This window comes from Mixophyes fleayi, chromosome 4 (assembly GCF_038048845.1).
Source record: "Mixophyes fleayi isolate aMixFle1 chromosome 4, aMixFle1.hap1, whole genome shotgun sequence".
Lineage (NCBI taxonomy): Eukaryota > Metazoa > Chordata > Amphibia > Anura > Limnodynastidae > Mixophyes > Mixophyes fleayi.
This window is the reverse complement of record NC_134405.1, coordinates 136,310,369-136,331,370: the sequence shown is the minus strand read 5'-3', so window position 1 is coordinate 136,331,370 and position 21,002 is coordinate 136,310,369. Positions and strand designations below refer to the sequence as shown.

Sequence of the window (21,002 nt, the reverse complement as noted above, 5' to 3'; positions counted from 1 at the left end):
TCAAGTAAGAATTAGTGTACATTATTGGGAAGTAAAAGAAAGGAAATGTTGACATTTATGTGCTTCTATATCCTCTTCTAGTACAAAAGCAGTTGTATTTTAGCTTTCATATAGCAAGAATGTAGTTAAATCTGTCTTCTTCCTTCGGGTGATATCGGTCAAGCATTTCAGAAAGCATTCTACAGTTTAAATACTTACACACTTTTCTCCTCACATAAATAATCACTATCTTTTAAAATACTGCATGCATTGATTACAGTGTCACTACTTGGGATGTAGAACCTACATTTCTCTAGTTACAAAAGTGCAGCATTCTGAAAAGCTCATGTCAAAAGGAGAAAGAGGAAAGAAAACTAAACAAGCATTTCCTTTACAATTGGGGCGCATTATTTTGAGTAGTTTTTATAAACATTTATTTTTTGTAAAGAAGTTTTAATTAGGAAATGCCATTTTTTTTATTAACAAATTGATTTATTAACATTCTTGATTTCTAATGATTTTTGAATGTATCATCATAGATGTAAGATCATCATAGATTGCATTAATACAGAGAGTAATGTTATACTTTTTGTGCAAAGAACGTCTTTTATTCATATGTTTGCTTAGAACACTGTGTAAAATGGCAGGAAAATACTCCATACATGTTCAACATGAGAATTACTAAGTTAACATTAGGAAATGAACTTTACTTTAAAATGTTGAATGAAAACACTCCCATTTTCATTAGTATTTTCTCTTTATTTGTAAACAATAGCCTTTGGAATGTCTGAAACAAGGTTGATATCTCAGGCACAAATATATATATACATATATATTGTTATGTACAGGAAAATAAATATCTTCTCACTTCTGGGACATTTTAAAATACTGCTCCAGAATTTTCCTTAATATCCGCTGTAAAATTAGAAGAAAAGAATAATGATTACTATAAGATAAGTACACACTGACCAAATGCTGAAAAAAATCATTTAAAATCTGTTTTGTTTGACCTGACTTTGTATGCGGAGTAAAACAAGACTACTCCCATGTCCATGACAATGACACGTTCTGTTATTTTTCACAACAATTTGGTTCCTGACTGGTGCTGTTCATTTGCTGGTTGAGGATTTTACCTTTTTACAGTAAGTGATAGGTTTATTTAGTTATTCTAGTCCCTGGTAATATAAGAATCTAAAATAATAACAAATAAGTAAGTTCATTTATAGGTAGTAGGCCAATAACAGAATATCCTGGCAATTTATGAATCGTACTTTGCAAAATTTGACCTTAGGGTAAAAAGTTTATGAAAGGCATCTAGACCTTATATACCTCCCCCAGTGCCAGAATAATGATCAATGTAGCCCCTTGAAACATAGTCCATATTCAAAAAAGATACCGACAATGTTGCCTCCTTTATCCCCTATTTTCTTCCCTAGTGATTAAACCACTAGTGATCTTCATCAGGTATTCTAAAGGTTTGTAGAGTGGCAGTTGAGGACTATAATATATCCTTATTCACTGATCAAATTCTCCTCACCCTAACAGAGCCATAAATTAGTCTCCTTAATCTATATAAAATTATACAGTTGTGACCAAAAATATTGGCACCCTGGCATTTTTCTAATAATGCACAATTTCTTCCAAAAAATTGTAGAAATTAAAAAGGTTTTTGTTAATATCTTTTGGTTGAAACCATCAAATGGGCTGGACAAAATTATTGGCACCCTTTATAAGTAGTTAGAAATAATTAGATTACAAGCAGGTGATCCTCCTTTTTGGATCTGAACTCACCTGTGGTGAGTAGAAAGTGCCTGCAATATAAAAAACATTCATTAAACAAGCTTGAATAGAGAAAGTTACTCATTGTTCTGTTTTGTGTCACTGTGTACTGCAATGAACGTGGAGAAAAGAAAGAAAGCCAGAGAATTGTTTGAGGAGGTCAGACAAAAAACTGTAGCCAAGCATGGACAATCTCCGGAGACCTTGATGTACCCCTTTCCAACGTACTTAATGTTATTATAAACTTTAAGGTCCATGGCACTGTAGCCAACCTCTCTATGGGGCAACAAGAGGAACTTGATAGAAGATTACAGCACAGGATTGTTTGAGTGGTGGAGAAAACTCCTCGATCAACCGCCAAATAGATTCAAGCTGACCTTCAGACACAAGGTACGGCATTTTTAACTTGCGCCATCCATCGCCAACTCAATGAAAGGGTGTTATATGGTAGCAGGCCCAGGCGAGAGAGAGACTTAAGAAAGCCCAACTGAAGTTTTCCAAAACACATCTGAACAAGTCAAATTCCTTCTGGGAGAATATCCTGTGGACAGATGAGACAAAACTAGAGCTTTTTGGTGAAGCACTTCATCACTTTGTTTACTGAAAGCAAAACGAAGATTTCAAAGTAAACACCTTTTGTACAGTCAAACACGGAGGAGGTTCACTTATGTTTTGGAGTTGCTGTGCTGCATCTGGCACTGTGTGCCTTGAACGTGTGCTTGGCATCATGAAATTTGGAGATTACTAGGCAATATTGAACCAAGTGTCAGAAAGCTGGTTCTCTGTTGAAGGTCATGGGTCTTCCACCAGGATAATGATCCCAAACACACTTAAAAGCACCCGGGAATGGTACAAGACAAGATGCTGGAGATATCTGAAAAGAGCTGTTGGGAGAAGGCACCTTCAAATCTGAGAGAACTGGAGCAGTTTGCAGAAGAAGAGTGGACCAAACTGCCACTAAAGAGGTGCAGGAAGCTCATCCATGGCGATAGGAAGTGGTTGATTGCAGTTATTTTGTCGAAAGGCTGTGCTACCAAATATTAAGTCTAGGGTGTCAATAATTTTGTCAATGCCATTTCTTTTCATTCTCTGATTTAAAAGAATATACTGTATAGTGTTAAATTCAGAATCTTAAACAAAGGTTCTATAATAACAGAGAAAGAATTGTGAAGACCAAATACTGTTGTTAATTTCAACTTAGGTTAAGAGGTTATTGTAATTTATGTGAAAAAATTGCAATGGTGTCTATTTTTGACCACAACTGTAGATGAGCATGGTAGAGTCTGGGGTTACAAATTCAACTTTTACATCAAAGGCTAGTATGCTTCATATCGCAGAGGAAGACTATAATGACACAATGAAAAATAAAAAAGTCCAATTCCAAGATTTTCATAATATGAAACTAAGTGACATTGATCACAACAAGAAACACCAGGCCCTTTGTAAAGTTGGTTTCAATTTACGCTTAAAACGATAGCGTTCTACAAGCACCAGCTTATCCCTAGTTGTCAGGGCATGATCAGCACAGATCTCACAACATGGGGGAATTAGTTGGAACAGATACACTCCTAAAGGTGTATCTAGGGTTGCTTCCTACTCAACAAGCCCTTACTGTACTTACCATTTAGTAGAGATACATTGTTTTTGCTTTATTCCCTTATAATTCCTTTATCTCTCTCCAGAAATCTTATTTCATTGAATATGAGTTGATAGTCCTCTATAATTCAATTGTTTTTGAGGGCATCACATAACGGTAAGGAATATGTTTTACGTAATTAGTGTATGAGGGTCATAACCATCTTCAGAAAGGATTAAAAATAAGAAACGCCTAAAGCCTACTTTCAGTTATTACTGTGTACAGGTGTATTCTGTACAGGTGGGCCTATAATGATCATAGCTGTCTTTATTCACGGAAATGCAAAAAGCATGTTGAGAGTACTTGAGGAGGAGGCCTAGAATCTCCAAAACAGCTAAATGCATGTAACACGTGGAAGTCATATTCACTTGAAGATGTGTAAAAGTTTGAGAGCTATGGATTTTGTGCAAGTGATATGTTACTGTCTATCTTAAACATGCCCTTCTGCAGTAGTTCATGGCTGACGAATGGCTTCATCAAGAGTTGTAAAGCTAACCATTTTCATTTTTTATTTTATTTTTTATTATGTTTTTAGTACTTCAATTTCTAATTTTGTGGTTCGCTAGAGCCCACTTGAGTCTCTCCTTATGTGAAATTTAAAAAATATTGTGGGGCTCTAATAATACTTTGGTAAAAGAAGATTGCCCACACAACACTCAATATAATCATTTGGCCAAGACTGAATCTGTGGACAGTTTGCACATATATGTGCAGGGCCAAATTGCTCAGGTTTAGTCTTTAATGTTGAGTCAAATATCTGTATTGCACGGTAAAGGCTCCCCATATCATTTGTAACTCATCTATTATCTTCTCAAATGTACCATATCTATAAATATATATATATATATATATATATATATATATACACACACACTATATGGACAAAAGTAGTTGGCCACATCTGTTAATTATTGAATTGAGGTGTTTTAATGAGACCTGTTGCCAGAGGTGTATAAAAAAAAATAGCACCTAGCTATGCAGTCTCCATCTACAAACATTTGTGATACAAAATGGGTCGTTCTGAAGAGCTCAGTGACTTCAAGCGTGGCACTGTGATAGGATCCACCTTTGCAATAAGACTGTTCGTGAAATTCCATTCCTGCTGGATATTCCACTGTCAACTGTAAGTGATATTATTAGAAAGTGTAAGCGTTTAGGAACAACAGCAACTCAGCCACGAAGCGGAAGACCACATAAAATCACAGAGCGGTGTCAACGACTGCTAAGGCGCATGGTGTGTAAAAGTCGTCAACACTCTGCTGATTCCATAGCTCAAGATTTCCGAACTTCCACTGGTATTAATGTAAACACAAAAACTGTGTAGTGGAAGCTTAATGGAATGGGTTTCCATGACCAAGCAGCTGCATGAAAGCCTCACATCACCAAGACAAAGGGCAATTTTAATGCTTCAGCATATCAAGTCATTTTGGACAAGGCTATGCTTCCAACTTTGTGGCAACAGTTTGGGGAAGTCCCTTTTCTATTCCAATATGGCTGTGCCTCAGTGCAAAAGGCAAGGACTACAAAGACATGGTTTGATGAGTTTGGTGTGGAAGAGCTTGACTGGCCCACACAGTACTCTGACTGGGAACACCTTTGGGATGAACTGGAACGAAAATTGTTAGCCTGGCCTTCTCGTCCAACATCAGTACCTGACCTCATAAATGTTCTACAGGATGAATGGGCATAAATTCCCACAGAAACACTCCAACATCTTGTGGAATGCCTTCCAAGAAGGGTGGAAGCTTTTATCGCTGCAAAAACAGGGACCAACTCCTTATTAAAGTATATGTATTTGAATACAATGTCATTACAGTCCCCTTTGGTGTAATGGTCAAGTGTCCGAATACTTTTGTCCATATAGTGTATATAGATATACAGACGTAATATAACTAAAATACCGACATTTGTCTCTAAACCCCTTAACAATATCAGAATTTCTGCAAAGCTTACATATATGGTATCTCCATACACAAGAGAACTAGCTTATTTATATGAAGCATAATCCTGTTGCACGAAAGTGACTTGGGGGGGGGGATGGGGGAATCATAGCAACTAGAGGTTTTTTTGCCTAATTTTACCCACTTTCCATTATGCCCAGCTCTTGAACTAAAAAGATATTTAGTCCACTATGCTACCAAAAGAAGCTCTATTTAAAAAAACAAACATATGAATATAAAGTTGAATTGAGTTGTATACAGGATGACATGTGTCATGTTAGAAGCCACTGTATGTACATGAAGTGACAAAGATTGGAAGTTGTGCTCACACACATTTGCAGGAATCAATCACATTGTCAAAATATAGTTATTCTAATATGGAGTGCTGATTTAGTAGTACATAAAACCAATGACTACATAACGTGTATTCTATAGAGCTTTCTTTTTTTAGCATCAGAGGCATCGTTTGTGACAAAACTGCGTTGTAGAATTAGGAGAACAAAGAAGGACAAAATATAACAAAATATAAATATAACAAAATTCAGTTTCCATTCCTCTTTTATACAAGATCTCTCATTGTCTAATGAACCTTGTAGAATGTTATTAGTGAAAACAGAAGGTTGTTTCTTGTTGTGATTCTGTTACTCAGTCCAGTGTCATAAGAACTACAGGATTTTTTTCATGTAGCCATTATTAATACATTCATTTTAGGGACTTGGATAACTAGTAACATTGATAGTTTGCATTATGTAATGTATATGGGGACTTAAACATCTTCAGTGGTCTTCTAAAGACTCGCACTTGAACATGTCTATTTCATCATCATATCAGTGCACTTATAGCTTGTCCTACATACCTGTGCCCCCTGCAGTTGGTTGGGTGACAATGCTCTGCGTTGCTCCTGCTGGAGAGTGGCTCTCATGCTTTCCATATTGTGTGGAGGGAAGATAGCTGACTCCTCCAGATCTTGTTCACTCAATCTGTATGCGTCCTGAAGGCTCTTCTTACCCATGAAGTGTCCTGACAAGATAAAAGGTGTGGCACTCCATGAGGACATTTATGAAAGGGGAGTTATCTTTGAATTGTATAGTCATGAATATGGGGTTTCAACATATTCAATATTTTATACCCGTATTCCTTTCTAAACATCTCCCAAGAGTAATACATTGATCTACTCTCAAGCTATCATACCTAAGGGATTACCATGGAGAGGGCAGGTTTGGGCTGCAGATTTGTTATCTTTAGGACTGGTGGCTCCAGTCTGCATGTGTGGCCAGTGGGGACTGTGTTGCTAGTCACATATCATGAAAGATATTTATATTATTTAGTCATTTCTACCAACTAATTTGTAATTTCTACCTTCCAAATTAGTCATATGCCAGTGGGAATGTGACAGGTGGGAGTCAAAAAAGCGGTGGCATATTCAGAAGTGTTGTAACACACGTCCTGTTCCCTATCGTGCCCATTTTAGCAGATGACAATTATTTCACACTTATTAAATTCACTATCAGCTCTGACAATGTTCCTTATTAATACAGAGTACCTGGTTTGGAATAGGTGTAAATCATCATCCAAAACATCAAAGAAAACCCAGCAGCATCCTCCGATTTACTCACACTGTAACCATTTGCTATGTTTTGCAAGGTCACAGCCTTTTGTCCTCAGTGTTAAACCTCTGTCACAGTGATTCAGTCACACATTTAAGCCACACACACACACACACACATTTTTTTCCTGTGCTTTCAGGAGAAGAATTACATTTCTGTAACACAACTGAGACCGGCATATTCCAATTTGATAGTTTGTAATAATATCTTTTGTAATCGGATTATAAATCTAAAAAAAAACAACAACCTAGTGATTGCTACAAACACACTGCAAGTTTGATCTCAGAGTAGGAAAACATGTTGGGTCCAATTCATCAAGGCAGGTATCTGCTGGTTCCATCATACATGGTTGAATATCTTCCACCTTATCTAACTTGTTTACTGAAGGATTTGATCTTGAATCATTAGATCTTTTATTTCCTTACACATGCCAGTTTTGACAACTGGATAATGATTAGATTGAATGATTGGGTTGTAACGTATGTAGTCAGCTTTACAGAAACAAATCAAGTTATTAACCTGCACGGTGATAACTAGAAAGTTGAAGTTGTTTAGAAGTGGAATCACTATCCTGCCAAGCATTTGTTGTGTACACAAGAATCTAGAACAATATTTTAATAATTAGTAATAGACTTAGCATCATAGGATTGTACTTGTTTTAGCCTTTGATAAATACACAGGAGTTATTATGTCATTTTAACCCATTGTGTAATATTCATTGTTTTCCTAAAATATACGATAAGGAAAAAAGAAAATAATTTATTGTATTTAATGGTAACTGCCTGTGTCCAGGTAAAAACAACAACTTGCATCTTAATGCTATATGCAGTTAAGGTAACTATTGCTACAAATTTGATATCTAGAAGTCATTTAACCTATGTAAAAGATCATTAAAATAGTACAAACCAGTGGGCTTATGTACTGGGCAATATCTTCTATATTTGGAAATATGGAGCAACATTAGCACATTTAATAGAAACACTGCTTAATGAAAGAATGAACGTGGCTTTGTACTTGTGAAGTGACACCCCCTCCTCACTGGATGTTATGCTAATGATTGTCTCTGAGGAGTAGTGTACATTACAGTTTAGTGGCCACATGGGCACAGATGTTTAGGAGAAACTCCTTTTGAAATTAATTTGCATTATTGATGCCGTGGAACTAATGAACGTCATGTACTGATTGTTAATAAATCAAAAGTGTTTTGTTTTTACCTTGCCATTAGCACTCATTTCTAATGGGGAAAAAAGATCCAGCATTGCATTTAACAAACACTTAGCAGGTGACTGGGAATTGCTTTGTGAACCTCAAATTGTTAAATGCATAACCAAGTGGTATAAGCTGATTTCTTAAATAGAAGAGTCAAAATCTGTATATGTTATGCAATAAATGTGATACAAAGGAAATATCCCAGCAGAAACTTCATAAGCAAAACATAGCAGCAATTTCTTAAGAAAGTCTTTGCTTCTTAAAAAAAAAATGTTTCATTGGAAACACCATTTATTTCAGTCGATATGGTGCAAATATTTCACCTGTGAGTTTACATACTCTTACCTTGATACATAACACATCTGCTGACTTCTCATTTGGGCATCCATAACAATGCAAATCTATAAATGCATGCAAAAGCCATAGTTTGTTACTCTTACTTCTCTTTATTAAATTGCAGTATTTCCTAAATTAATCCTTTAAGCAGGATACAGTTGAGTGTACATTGTTCTTACATGATAGTGAATGAATTAACGAAATGCAGAGAGAGACCATCTTCCCTTATGTTCCAGAGCTTATGGAGTTTGTAGATAATGTAGCCTAGCCCAATACACTGGGGTCATGAGTTCAATTCCCGACCATGGAGGAGTTTGTATGTTCTCCCTGTGTTTGCGTGGGTTTCCTCCGGGTGCTCCGGTTTCCTCCCACACTCCAAAAACATACTGGCCGCTAACAAATTGACTCTAGTCTGTGTGTTTGTCTGTGTCTCTGTCTGTCTGTGTGTTAGGGAATTTAGACTAAGCCCCAATGGGGCAGGGACTGATGTGAGTGAGTTCTCTATACAGCTCTACGGAATTAGTGGTGCTATATAAATAAATGGTGGTAATAATAATAATAATAATAATAATAATAATAATAATAATAATAATACATGCCTATTATTTTTAAATCAGATAACATCACTTTGATGAGACAGAGTGCTGAAAAGGAAATGGAAATCTTCAATCAAGCATATCAAATTTTATTAACAATAATAAAACACAAAACTTGCATTAACAGAGCCATAAAGTATACTAAACATATCATAGGTTAGCTCCTCTTGCCTCCTGCTATGCATTTGGATAGCAATCCTTCTTCAGGCAATATGAGAACACATGAGGAATATTCCCAGATGTCCCAATTAATGGAATGTCACAGGAACACATCTGCAGTTAATTGGGAGCCTGTTATCAATGCAAAAAGATGTAATAAAAGGTTCCTATGAAATCCTAATAAAACACTGCATTATACTTTTATTATTCTTCCAAAAAACATTACATTAAAAACTGCCATTAAACCATTTCGTACCAGGGTATTGAGAGTATATACTCAGTATGTTTCCCTATTCCTTAAGGCATCAAAGCTATACCCTCCTATATTACTTAAAGGGATATTCATAATTCCAAGATAGCTGAGGTGTCCAGGATCAGTATTATGTACCTCATAAAAATGGCAATAAATGAAATGGGCACAGTTTTCATCTTAATTTGAAGGATTCTTAACCGACATGCATAGCAGGGAACATGGGGGTGGCGTAAACCAATGATACGCTTGATATATTTGATGACATGTCTAACGCAGACTAGGCCTGTTGGGGACTGTAAGGGAGGTTTTTATTTTCTTTCTTCATTTACATTTTTATTTTCAATTTTGACAGACAAAATAGCTCAAATGGTAAGCGGTTTGAGTTATCTCAGCTGTCAGAACCAGTTTTTTTTAAAAAAAATGTCAACTATTAAGCTGTTGTTTGGCAAACATTGCCTGATTTTGTATGATTTCCAGGTGGAAAATCAGGACTTGAGGATTGGACCTTGCAGTTTTCTTTTATGCACTTCAAAGCACATGAAAACCTGTGGTTTGTTTGAATCACATTTACCTAAATCTCCCTCATAATGTCTAATATGCTTAGGTAAAATGTCCCCGTCAATTATAGTTTTGTCCCAAATATCTCCAATTCTGTTAAGCGCCTTAGATATTTGTGAAATTTGTGTGTTTTTTTGTAAAGTACTGAACCCTAATCTTCTACATTGTAAATAAGGATTTTGAGTGAATGATACAAGATATTTATTCTTGTTGTAGTCATTGCAGTTTTTTAAAGTGTAAATGTATAATGGGAAATTAAACCGAATTGTGATCACAAGTGTACAGAATTGTGTGCAGTAATTGTACATGTATGAATGACTTTTCTATTGCAATGATTTAATGTTTTGAATACTTTATGTTATTGTTTCACAACATTTATCATGATGTAGATAATTCATTGCATTTAACTAAAAACATTTATTATTCTTTATTTGTCAATGGTAAAAGACAGGATGAACATGTTTACAAAGTTCTAGGTGAAATTCAATTTGCACCAAGATGTATGATGCTGTGAGTGCTAATAACAAATCACCAGCACAAGATTATTATTTCTCCTTCATCCTGTTTTATAATCTAATGTCTAATGTTCCTTCTGGATTGGCTGCTGATGAGGTTCTATAGTTTGCAAAGTGAATGTAAGTTCTCATTCTGCACATGAGTAGGTGTAATAGGCACACAACTCATACTCCTATCCTGTACTGAAACCTCTGTTCTCTGTTGGATAGACACTAATATCAGTGGCTATTTTATTCAGAACTTTAGAATGAAAGATGAAATAACCATCAAAACTGTACAATAAATTAAAACAAATCTATTTTTTGTTTATTGTTACTGTTTCTCTCTATACTCATAGTAACCTCACTAGTAATTAAATATATAGTGTCCTGTATATGGGGGGAAACTTGTTAATGTAATCGTGGTCTAACAAACATACAGTAATCAAAGTTACATCTTGCATAGAATATATAGTGACTGTACAGTGGATTGACGTATCTTCAGTTCTCCTTACTATTAAATGTGAAACTTGTTATAAAATATAAGAAATGGATTCATACTTTTGAGTATCTACTGTGGAGCAAGAGTGCAATAACTGTAGCAGGCTGTGCATGAAATGTGTGGCTACAAGCCTTGGAGATCAACATTTATTAGACTTACTGAGCAGAGATGAATAAGAGGGAGAAGGAACTGACTCTATAGATAGTACTGCAAAATATAGGGTAGTCTGCTTACCCCCAATAAGGGTGTCAAGAAACAAGTTCTGCAGTGCTAAGGTAGATGTCATTTATTGTATTACTAGGTCAAAAAATAACCCATAGTGGCATTGTTCATTTATAAATAACTAAGTGATGCAATGCTAGAATCTCTTAAAAGACTTCAATGGATGATTTTACTTTACTAAACATAATATTTATGGAGTAGATTATATAAATTAATGTATTAATCTATATGTAAGAGCTTAAGTATAGGTATTCAAGTCACTCAGAACACTGCACACATATATTCAAATGCTCAAATCCACTATAATAATCAGTTCTTCTAAAATTTTGCTTAGTTTAGCCAAATTTATGGCTTGAATTAATCGTGAGCATAAAGGAACATTAGGACTAAACAGGATTTCGTGCTGTTCTCCATTTGATAAATACACTCATGGGAATTATGGGTACATGCAAAATACTCTTTACTTGTTCCCATTGGGCAACTATGCATCCAGGAACATCGCTCTATTCTTGCTCTTAATGACCATCCACAAGATTGATACAACTTAGATTTATGATTTGAACCCTATAGCTGCATCCATGCTACTAAACCAGTGATTCTGGCTGCATGGATGGACAAGAGAGACAGGTGAAGTAAATGTACATGTCAGCACACCCAATTGGTAGGGAGGACTTCATTTTTTGGTTCTGTGAGATTTTGTTGGTGGTTATAGACAAGCTGTGAACATTTGAATCCATATTTGATATGTAACTCTCTCTCTTTATATATATATATATATATATATATATATATATATATATAATATAAAAGCCTAGTGGCGTGTGTTAGTCTGTGTGTGTGTGGGGGGAAAAAAACTAAGCTGCAGCGCCACCTGCTGGGCGGAGTTATACGCTGACCTACTAAATTCTTAGTGTGTGTGGGGAAAAAAACTTAGAAAGGGCTGAAATTTGGTATACTAAGATGTTTTTTATTTGTTAATTTAATTTGTTAATTGTTAAAAGTGTTTATAAAGATTTTTAAAAAATATATATATATTTCATGAAGTAGAAGTGACAGTTGGGAGTGGTTGGTGGTTGCCGGGGGTGACAGAGCGAGAGGAGTGTGATACTCAGGACCGCTGAGAGAGATTCCTGTGTCTGGATAGACATCTGGATATATGTGGCGATAAAGATGAAGGATGAGGTGATGGAGAAAAATGATGAGGTGGTGACATGTGGACAAAACCACGTTAAAAAAGGGCGCTTATGTCGGGAAGTAACGCTCTTCCCCTGAGGAGGCCTGGGCTAGGGCCCAAATGCATGACAAGAACCTTTTTAACACCTTAAGTAGCTTGATTTGACTAGAATGCATGAGTATCATGCACGGGTTAACTTGTATATATATATATATATATATATATATATATATATATATATATAATCACTCCCAACAAATTTTAAGCAAACAGGCGCTTGAAAGTGCAAATGTGTAATAGTGAGAGAAATTAAGATTAATACTCAATATACAGGATGGCAGCTCCCGAAACATTCGACACTTGTCTGCAAGTATCAACCTAGTGGATACAATACAAAAGAGAAGGGGCGCCAAACATAGTGCATTAAATGTGTGACATAACAAGTATATACCACGTATGAATAATTCCCGTACCAGAGGTTCACCTAATAACAGCTTGAAATGAATGCTGGCGAGTCCTCTCTAGGTACTGTCTGTGATGGATCACTGAACCACGTATATCACAACTCCGGAGTGTACTAGAACTCAAACATAACCACATATATATATACCCCTTGAGAAGGTCTACGATTAAGAGGACGAAACGCGTTGGGGAATTGGTTTGCTGCTGTCTTGGATCCGTGCATCAGTGTGGGCTCACTGGCCAGAACTTGCCCTGCTTGATTTACCATCTTTGCATGTGGACAGGACAGATAAGCTGTTTTAACTTTCTTTCATGTACGAGCATATTGTACTTAAGCTGCAGTGTGAGGCATCTGTGCCTCCTTTTATTAAAAGTTTTTTAATCACATTTGCCTGCTAAAATGTGTATGACGGCATTACACTATTGTGGTTATGTTTGAGTTCTAGTACACTCCGGAGTTGTGATATACGTGGTTCAGTGATCCATCACAGACGGTACCTAGAGAGGACTCACCAGCATTCATTTCAAGCTGTTATTACATGAACCTCTGGTACGGGAATTATACATACGTGGTATATACTTGTTATGTCACACATTTGATGCACTATGTTTGGCGCCCCTTCTCTTTTGTAATTATATTATATATATTAGTGGAGGACTCATGGGCTCCTGCTCCCCTAGCACAATAATAGTTGGGTTAATATGTTGTTTTATGAATAGTTTGCAGCAGATTCTTCAAATGTCATATTACAGTCTGCTTCAGTACTCTCCACTCTCCTTTGTTTCTGTGAGCTTAAAAGAAGTCATTTGCTTGCCTGGTAGCATTTTCTTCTAAGCTATAAATATGTCATTACCCTTTCGGTGATACTTTACAGTGTTTATCTAGGCTGGGAGAAGGAGTTCTTAATTTCCCTTGCATAGTATTCATCCAAGATGGAGGAAATAGTCCGCTTGACTTACAGAGTGTTCCTCTAAAATGGATGGATTACTTCTTTCCTTTGTATGGTTCCTGTAAGCTGGAAAAAGGAGTACTGCTCTTTCCTATCAGCATTCTTCAAAGCTGGAAGGATTACTTCCATTCATCATCTTTGCTTTCATCATTCATCACCATTCATCAGCTTTGTACTTTAAATTAGTCTGACAATTGTAGTATCATCATCATCAGCTATTTATATATCGCCACTAATTCTGCAGCGTTGTACAGAGAACTCACTCTCTTCAGTCCCTGCACCATTGGAGCTTACAGTCTAAATTCCCTAACATACACACCCAGACAGAGATGGAGACTAGGGTCAATTTGATAGCAGTCAATTAACCTACTAGTATGTTTTTTGGAGTGTGAGAGGAAACCGGAGCACCTGGAGGAAACCCACTTAAACAGGGTGAGAACATACAAACTCCACACAGATAAGGCCATGTTCGGGAATCGAACTTATGACCACAGTGCTGTGAGGCAGAAGTGCTAACCACTAAGCCCCCTTGTATATTTATCTAAGCTGGAAGAAGTACTGCTGACATCTTGTAGATCTTCCCTCTCCTTTTACATTGTTTATCTAAACACAAAGAAGAATTTCTTCACTACCCTTGCAGTGTTCCACTAAGATGGATACATTAATCCACTTAACTTGAACAAATCCTCTAAGAAGGAAATAGTCCTCCACTACTTGTCCCATGTTCTTTGAAGAAGTATTTGTACTTGCAGAGTGTTCTGGGCTGGGAGGAATAGTCCATGTGACTTGCAGAATATGCCTCCTAAACTGAATGGGAGTAAGAGAACCTCCACCTCTTTTTAGTGCTGTACTAAGCTATGGGAAGAAATATGTTTTTTTTTTCTTCTTACAGTGTTAGTTTAAGCTGGAAGACTTCACTTCTTGGGTGATCCTCTGAACTGGAAGCACATTTGTCTTGTAGAGTGTTATTCTAAACCAGTAGAAAAATTGCTTCACTTCTCTAAGAGGGTGTTCCTCTGAGATGGAAAAAGTACTTCACACCCCTTGCATTGCTCTTCTAAATTGGTAGGAGTATTTCACAGTTTTCCTCTAAAAAAGGGTGATGTTCTGAGCTGGTAGTAATACTTCACTCTTCTTGCTGTGTCTCTCTAAGAGAGTAAGAGTGTTTTACTAACTTTGCAGCGTTGTACTAAGCTAGAAAGAGGACCTAATCCTCATTGCAGGCTGTGTCTCTAAGTTGGATGCAATGCGTCAGACCATTTACATATCTTGTCCTGCAGCACAAAATCTTCGTTCTCCATGTGTGTACAATACAAGGTACATCCCAGTGCCCAGCATTAAGCTAGGGGACACTCCAATCTGTACAGCTCCAACCTTTCTGAAGATGCAACTTTTACAACTCTGCAGATATCACCATCTTGACTCACAGCTATCTGTGCTTGCAGTAGAAACATGCATTTACACAATGTTTCATAATGCCACCAAACAGCAGTTGGGCTGAGGTTATGGGCATAACTACTGGGATAGCAAGGGTAGCAGCTGCTATGGGGACCGGTAGTTGCCCCTTGTGCCATTTCAAAGGAGAATAGCACATTGTCCGCCAACAGCAGCTTAATGCGTTTCCTGCCATGTGACCAGAGCCGGATTTAGACCTCATAGGGCCCTAGGCAGGATACTGTTTTTGGGGCCCCTCCCTGAAACAATCCATAGCACTATATTTTTGCAGCCTACCATATACCCCTATAGTTACGTAGAAGTGAAAGCATGTGCCGCCGCATGCCTACCATATACCCTTATAGTTAAGTAGATATGAAAGCATGTGCCGCCGCACAGCGGCGGCACGCCGCCAAAGGAGGTGAGGGCGTGGCTTGCATCTTTGGGGACGTACCTAACATGTGAAAAGAGCAAGGCCATCCTGCTGCAGAAAAAGGCACCCCTAAATAATTACCAAGCAGTCCCGTTTTTTTAAGTAGTTGGGTCAAAACAACATAATAAATATTGAAGTCAGGGCAGAAATACTTACTTAAGTTGTTTGCAAAAATAATACGCATAAATCCAAGTATGTGCTCTTGTCACTTTTGTCCCTCTATCATCACACTGTGCCCCTTCATTGTCACTTTTGCCCCTTCACAATATTACATGTGCCCTTTCACCATCACCTCTGTGCCCATCACCATCACCACCTCTGTGCCAATCACCATCACCACCACTGTGCCAATCACCATCACCACCTCTGCGCCCATTACCACCTCTGTGCCCTTCACCATCACCACTTCTGTGCCAATCACCATCACCACCTCTGTGCCTCTTCACCATCACCACCTCTGTGCCCATCACCACCTCTGTGCCTCTTCACCATCACCACCTCTGTGCCCTTCACCATCACCACCTCTGTGCCCTTCACCATCACCACCTCTGTGCCCTTCACCATCACCACCTCTGTGCCCATTACCACTTCTGTGCCAATCACCATCACCACCTCTGTGCCTCTTCACCATCACCACCTCTGTGCCCATCACCACCTCTGTGCCTCTTCACCATCACCACCTCTGTGCCCTTCACCATCACCACCTCTGTGCCCTTCACCATCACCACCTCTGTGCCTCTTCACCATCACCACCTCTGTGCCCATCACCACCTCTGTGCCTCTTCACCATCACCACCTCTGTGCCCTTCACCATCACCACCTCTGTGCCCTTCACCATCACCACCTCTGTGCCAATCACCATCACCACCTCTGTGCCCTTCACCATCACCACCTCTGTGCCAATCACCATCACCAATTCTGTGCCCCTTCACCATCACCACATCTGTGCCCTTCACCATCACCACCTCTGTGCCCATCACCACTTCTGTGCCATTCACCATCACCACCTTTGTGCCCTTCACCATCACCACCTCTGTGCCCTTCACCATCACCACTTCTGTGCCAATCACCATCTCTGTGCCCTTCACCACCTCTGTGCCCTTCACCACCTCTGTGCCCATCACCACCTCTGTGCCCATCACCACTTCTGTGCCCCTTCACCATCACCACTTCTGTGCCCCTTCACCATCACCACTTCTGTCCCTTGTTTTACTTACCTTTCTATTGCGCGCTGCTCCTCCTCCGTCAGTCCAGATGTAAAAAAAAAAGAAAGAGTCACGTGATCGCTCGTCGGGTCCCGGCAGCCTCTCCTCCTCTCTCTATCACTGAGACACTGAGAGGAGAAGAGGCTGCCGGGACCCGATTCGCGGCACCCGACCCCCCTCCCCCGATTCACGGCACCCGACCCCCCCCCTCCCCCGACTCGCGGCACCCCCCCCCCCCCCGCACGAGTCGCGGGGGGGGGCGCTGCGAGTCGGGGGAGGGGCCGAATTTTTTTTTTATTTTTTTTTTTAAATTGATCCTGTCCCCCCCAGCTGTGCCCCCCGAGAGCCGCTAGGCCCTAGGCAGGTGCCTAGGTTGCCTAGCGGTAAATCCGGCCCTGCATGTGACCACCAACCGATCAAGGCATTTAAATACTTTGAGGAAAAGGGAACTCTGATGTTGCCTTCTACTCTGAGCAGGAGGTGCAGAGGAGCGCACACCAGAGCAGAGGCCAGCGAGGTGAGTGAGGGCGGTAACAGGGACAGAGGGGAAGAGAAGGTTTCTCTTGTCTATAAAACTTTGTGGGTTTCTGAATATTTGCACTTTGTAAATATTCCTTATTATCTTTAATATTCATCAAATTGCATAATTTTCCTCTTCTGTATGTTGGATGCAATACTCAATTGTGGACATTTATGAAAACTCTTGTACAGGTAAATGTGTGGATTAGGAGGTTTGCAAAAGTCCTGCCTATTACCACTTCATATAAATTAACTATAGTAAAGATTGATGGCCTGAGTCATTAAGGAGAGCAAAGCATAAAAAAAGGAGTAACATTTGCACCTGGGCAAAACCATGTTGCATTCAAGGGGGAGGTAAATTTCAAATGTGAGGACAGATTTATAGTTGGGATAGGGCATGTCCTAGATCAACTTTAAATTTCAGTGTAATAATAAAGCTATTAAGTACTTGTGTGTTAGATGAAAAAACAGCCAGTATTTAACTTATGTGCAAAATAATAAAGTAATTTGCACCCCTTGCATTGTAACATGGTTTGTCCCAGAGAACATTTACTCCTTTTTTGCCTTAATGACTCAGGCCCTGAGTCTTTTGGCACTTCCTGACCAACCATGAAAAACAGTCGTTTTGCAGGACAGGGGGAGACGACGGGGGGTGGAGAGGTTCTGGTAACAAGGGTACAGCTTTTCATCATCATCATCAACATTAATTTATATAGCGCCAGCAAATTCCGTAACGCTTTACAATTGGGAACAAACATTAATAAAACAATACTGGGTAATATAGACAGAGAGGTAAGAGTACCCTGCTCGCAAGCTTACAATCTAACCTTTTGAACATTCTTACCCATTGCATCTCATTAAATGTCTTGTCACGCTAAATGGAAATATCTTTTGCACTTGGGTGCAATTTGTGGCCCATTCACCCATTTAGGTAGAAAAGTCCCCACTCGCCCTGTCGTTAGATGATGCAAACACTTGTACCCTTTGCGGATGCTGGCATTCTCATGTGCAGATCCATGTACTTACTTTAAAAAGGGCGCATTTGCCTAAAAATACATACCCCGTGTCACAGAAAGGCAAATGTCGACACATTTTTGCACATTCTTAAATTACCCTTAGTGAATGATGTGCTTATCAGCACCTGCCCTGTAGTGCTGCAGTTCCCTGGGACAACAATACTCTACAACTGATCTGTTAGTACTATATATGTGTAACAAATCTTCCGATCCACCTCAAAAACCACACAACACAATCCGTTTTAATTATCTTTTCACTATCTTTATGTTGTTATTTGTTAAATTAAGTGATGTTCGGCTACTACATCCTACAAAGTAATTAATGGGAATGTGTGATGATGGATTTGTTTGGTTTCTGCCCAGGGGGAGAGGTTGCACAGAGGGCGCTACCTAGGTATGAAATGTGATAACTTGGCAGGGTTACCAACACTTGAGCTTGTTTCCTTGCTGTTCGATAAAAAAACATACAAAACATAAAAACACTAATAGCATATTTTAGTGACCTTTTTTTTATGAAATACTGGAATCTATCGAAAAAAGCAAGTAGCAATAAGCAGGAAAGGTTGCCTCAGGAACAGACTATAAGAGGCTTACAACAGTACCCAAAATACTGGTGTGGAGCCTGCTATGTGCAGTAGAGTTTAGTTTACAGATCATGATTACCATGGTCGGGTAACATTACCATGTTACCCGATCATGTCAGCGAAAAAAAAAAACATTTAGTTAAAATTGTCCAGCAAACACTGTGTTGGTATTACTGAGCTGTGGTGCTGATCTGTCCATTGAGAAGATGCATTATATAACAGTGGAGTAGAACTGGAGCAGGTAAAAGCAGGACAAGGGCACCTAAGATATTTGTTTAATTTCATTATAATGCTATCAAGATAAATTGGAACTTTTTACATTAAGAACTAACTAAGATATCACTTCAACGTGTACTTTCACTGTGTCTGTATATCTTCTCATATAGGTACTTCTGTTAACACATACATTATCATGTTCATACAGAAGAATACATATGAATGTTATAATAAAATATAATCAACAAACTTTGAAAAGAGAGTGTCAGTTCTTTATGCAAATTGTATCATGTAATGTATTGATGTAACTTCAATGTAACATTTATTTTACTTAACAACTATATTCAATTATCCATCATAAATCATATTGCTAATTAATGTTAACCATACATACAGTATATCTAGCAATACATGATTTCTATGACTGCTGCACTTCAGTTCTGTCAGTTTTCACATAACACTTACCTTTTACCCTACCAACTACAGGAACTGCTAGAAGACACTGCCCTATAAAACATCAGTGCCCATCATGCCCAGTTAACACCAGATTCTTAACAAGCCATTAAGTGATTGTGCCCAGGTTACTTTACACGTCTAGTGGTGTGACCTTTTAACTTAACTGCCCAATCAGTGCTTGTATGTTACTCTGCTCCTACTTGACACGGACTTTTTATAAAGTCATTATATTGACAGACCTATTGTCAGGTAACTGACCCTTTAGTCTAATGAACATGTCATCAGAGCTGTGAGTAACTTGGCTGTACTCACCAATTGCCCACTGATTCCCTCCTCTTTGAAGCACGTTGATTTTGCCCAGTTTGCCAGTTTCCTCAGTGAACTCCACACAGACCGAGAGTGAAAATAAGGAGAAGAGCAGCAGGTGAGCGAGGAACCCGATGGGCAGGATTCTGGAGAGTGGGACTGCAGACATAGCTGTGCTGTGCGCTCTAGAAGTGAGAGTCTGAGGGATGCGTGTGCTGATAGCTCCTCTCTGCCCTCAGTCACTTTATATAGTAGGTGCTCAGGGAGGGAGCAGCAGGCTTGTGATGAATAAAACACGTGTATGCGCTGTGTGCAGGGCTTAACCCCGCATTGTCCAAGGTGGCAGTGTGTTTATAGTGTGCAGGTGTATGCAAAATATTTAATATGCATGAAGGAACCGTCATATCAGGCTACAGATGGAGCTGATGAAAACAGAGCAGTCATTGAAGGTATATAACCCATGCACTAGCAGCCGACCAGTAACACATAGAATCATAGTCAGACTGGTAATATAACACAAACTACTGAGCAGGTAAATATGAACTACAGAAAACGCATGTCAGAATTAACTTCTAAAATAATAGATTGCACATTTGAGAAATATTTACCAGCCAGCTAAAATTGTGGAGAATGTCCCTGGTTCTGTGTACAAATGACAAAATAACATTTTGTTTTGTGAACAAATTAAGGAACTATGAATGAGTGGATAGTGCCTTTTTTTAACTTAGGAAGTTTTTTTAATTGAGTTTATAAAGTAAAGCAAAAAAGACATAAAAATGTTACAGTCCATAATATCGGAAATTTGCACAATTGACATTGTTGACATACAACAAGACATTGTACAGAAACAAAAATATAATCTAGAAATAAAGGGGAGGGGGGGAGTGGGGAAAGGGAGGAGACTAATTTAGAGATAAGCAGCATTTTGAAAGGGCAGATTTGGGAACATGAGATCAGTTAGGTTACCAGAGACTAAG

The 21,002-nt window shown here is 38.5% G+C and overlaps 1 protein-coding gene across 1 annotated transcript; it reads right to left on the bottom strand.

The window, feature by feature from the left end:
- Positions 1-717: 717 nt before the first annotated feature.
- On the bottom strand, positions 718-20,332 carry NMB (neuromedin B). Its single transcript, XM_075205246.1, has 3 exons — positions 20,032-20,332; positions 6,191-6,354; positions 718-894 (listed from the first exon to the last, which is right to left on the bottom strand). Exons 1-3 carry the CDS (start codon positions 20,192-20,194, stop codon positions 844-846), a joined length of 378 nt encoding a protein of 125 aa, XP_075061347.1. The 5' UTR covers positions 20,195-20,332; the 3' UTR covers positions 718-843.
- Between the last annotated feature and the right edge of the window lie 670 nt (positions 20,333-21,002).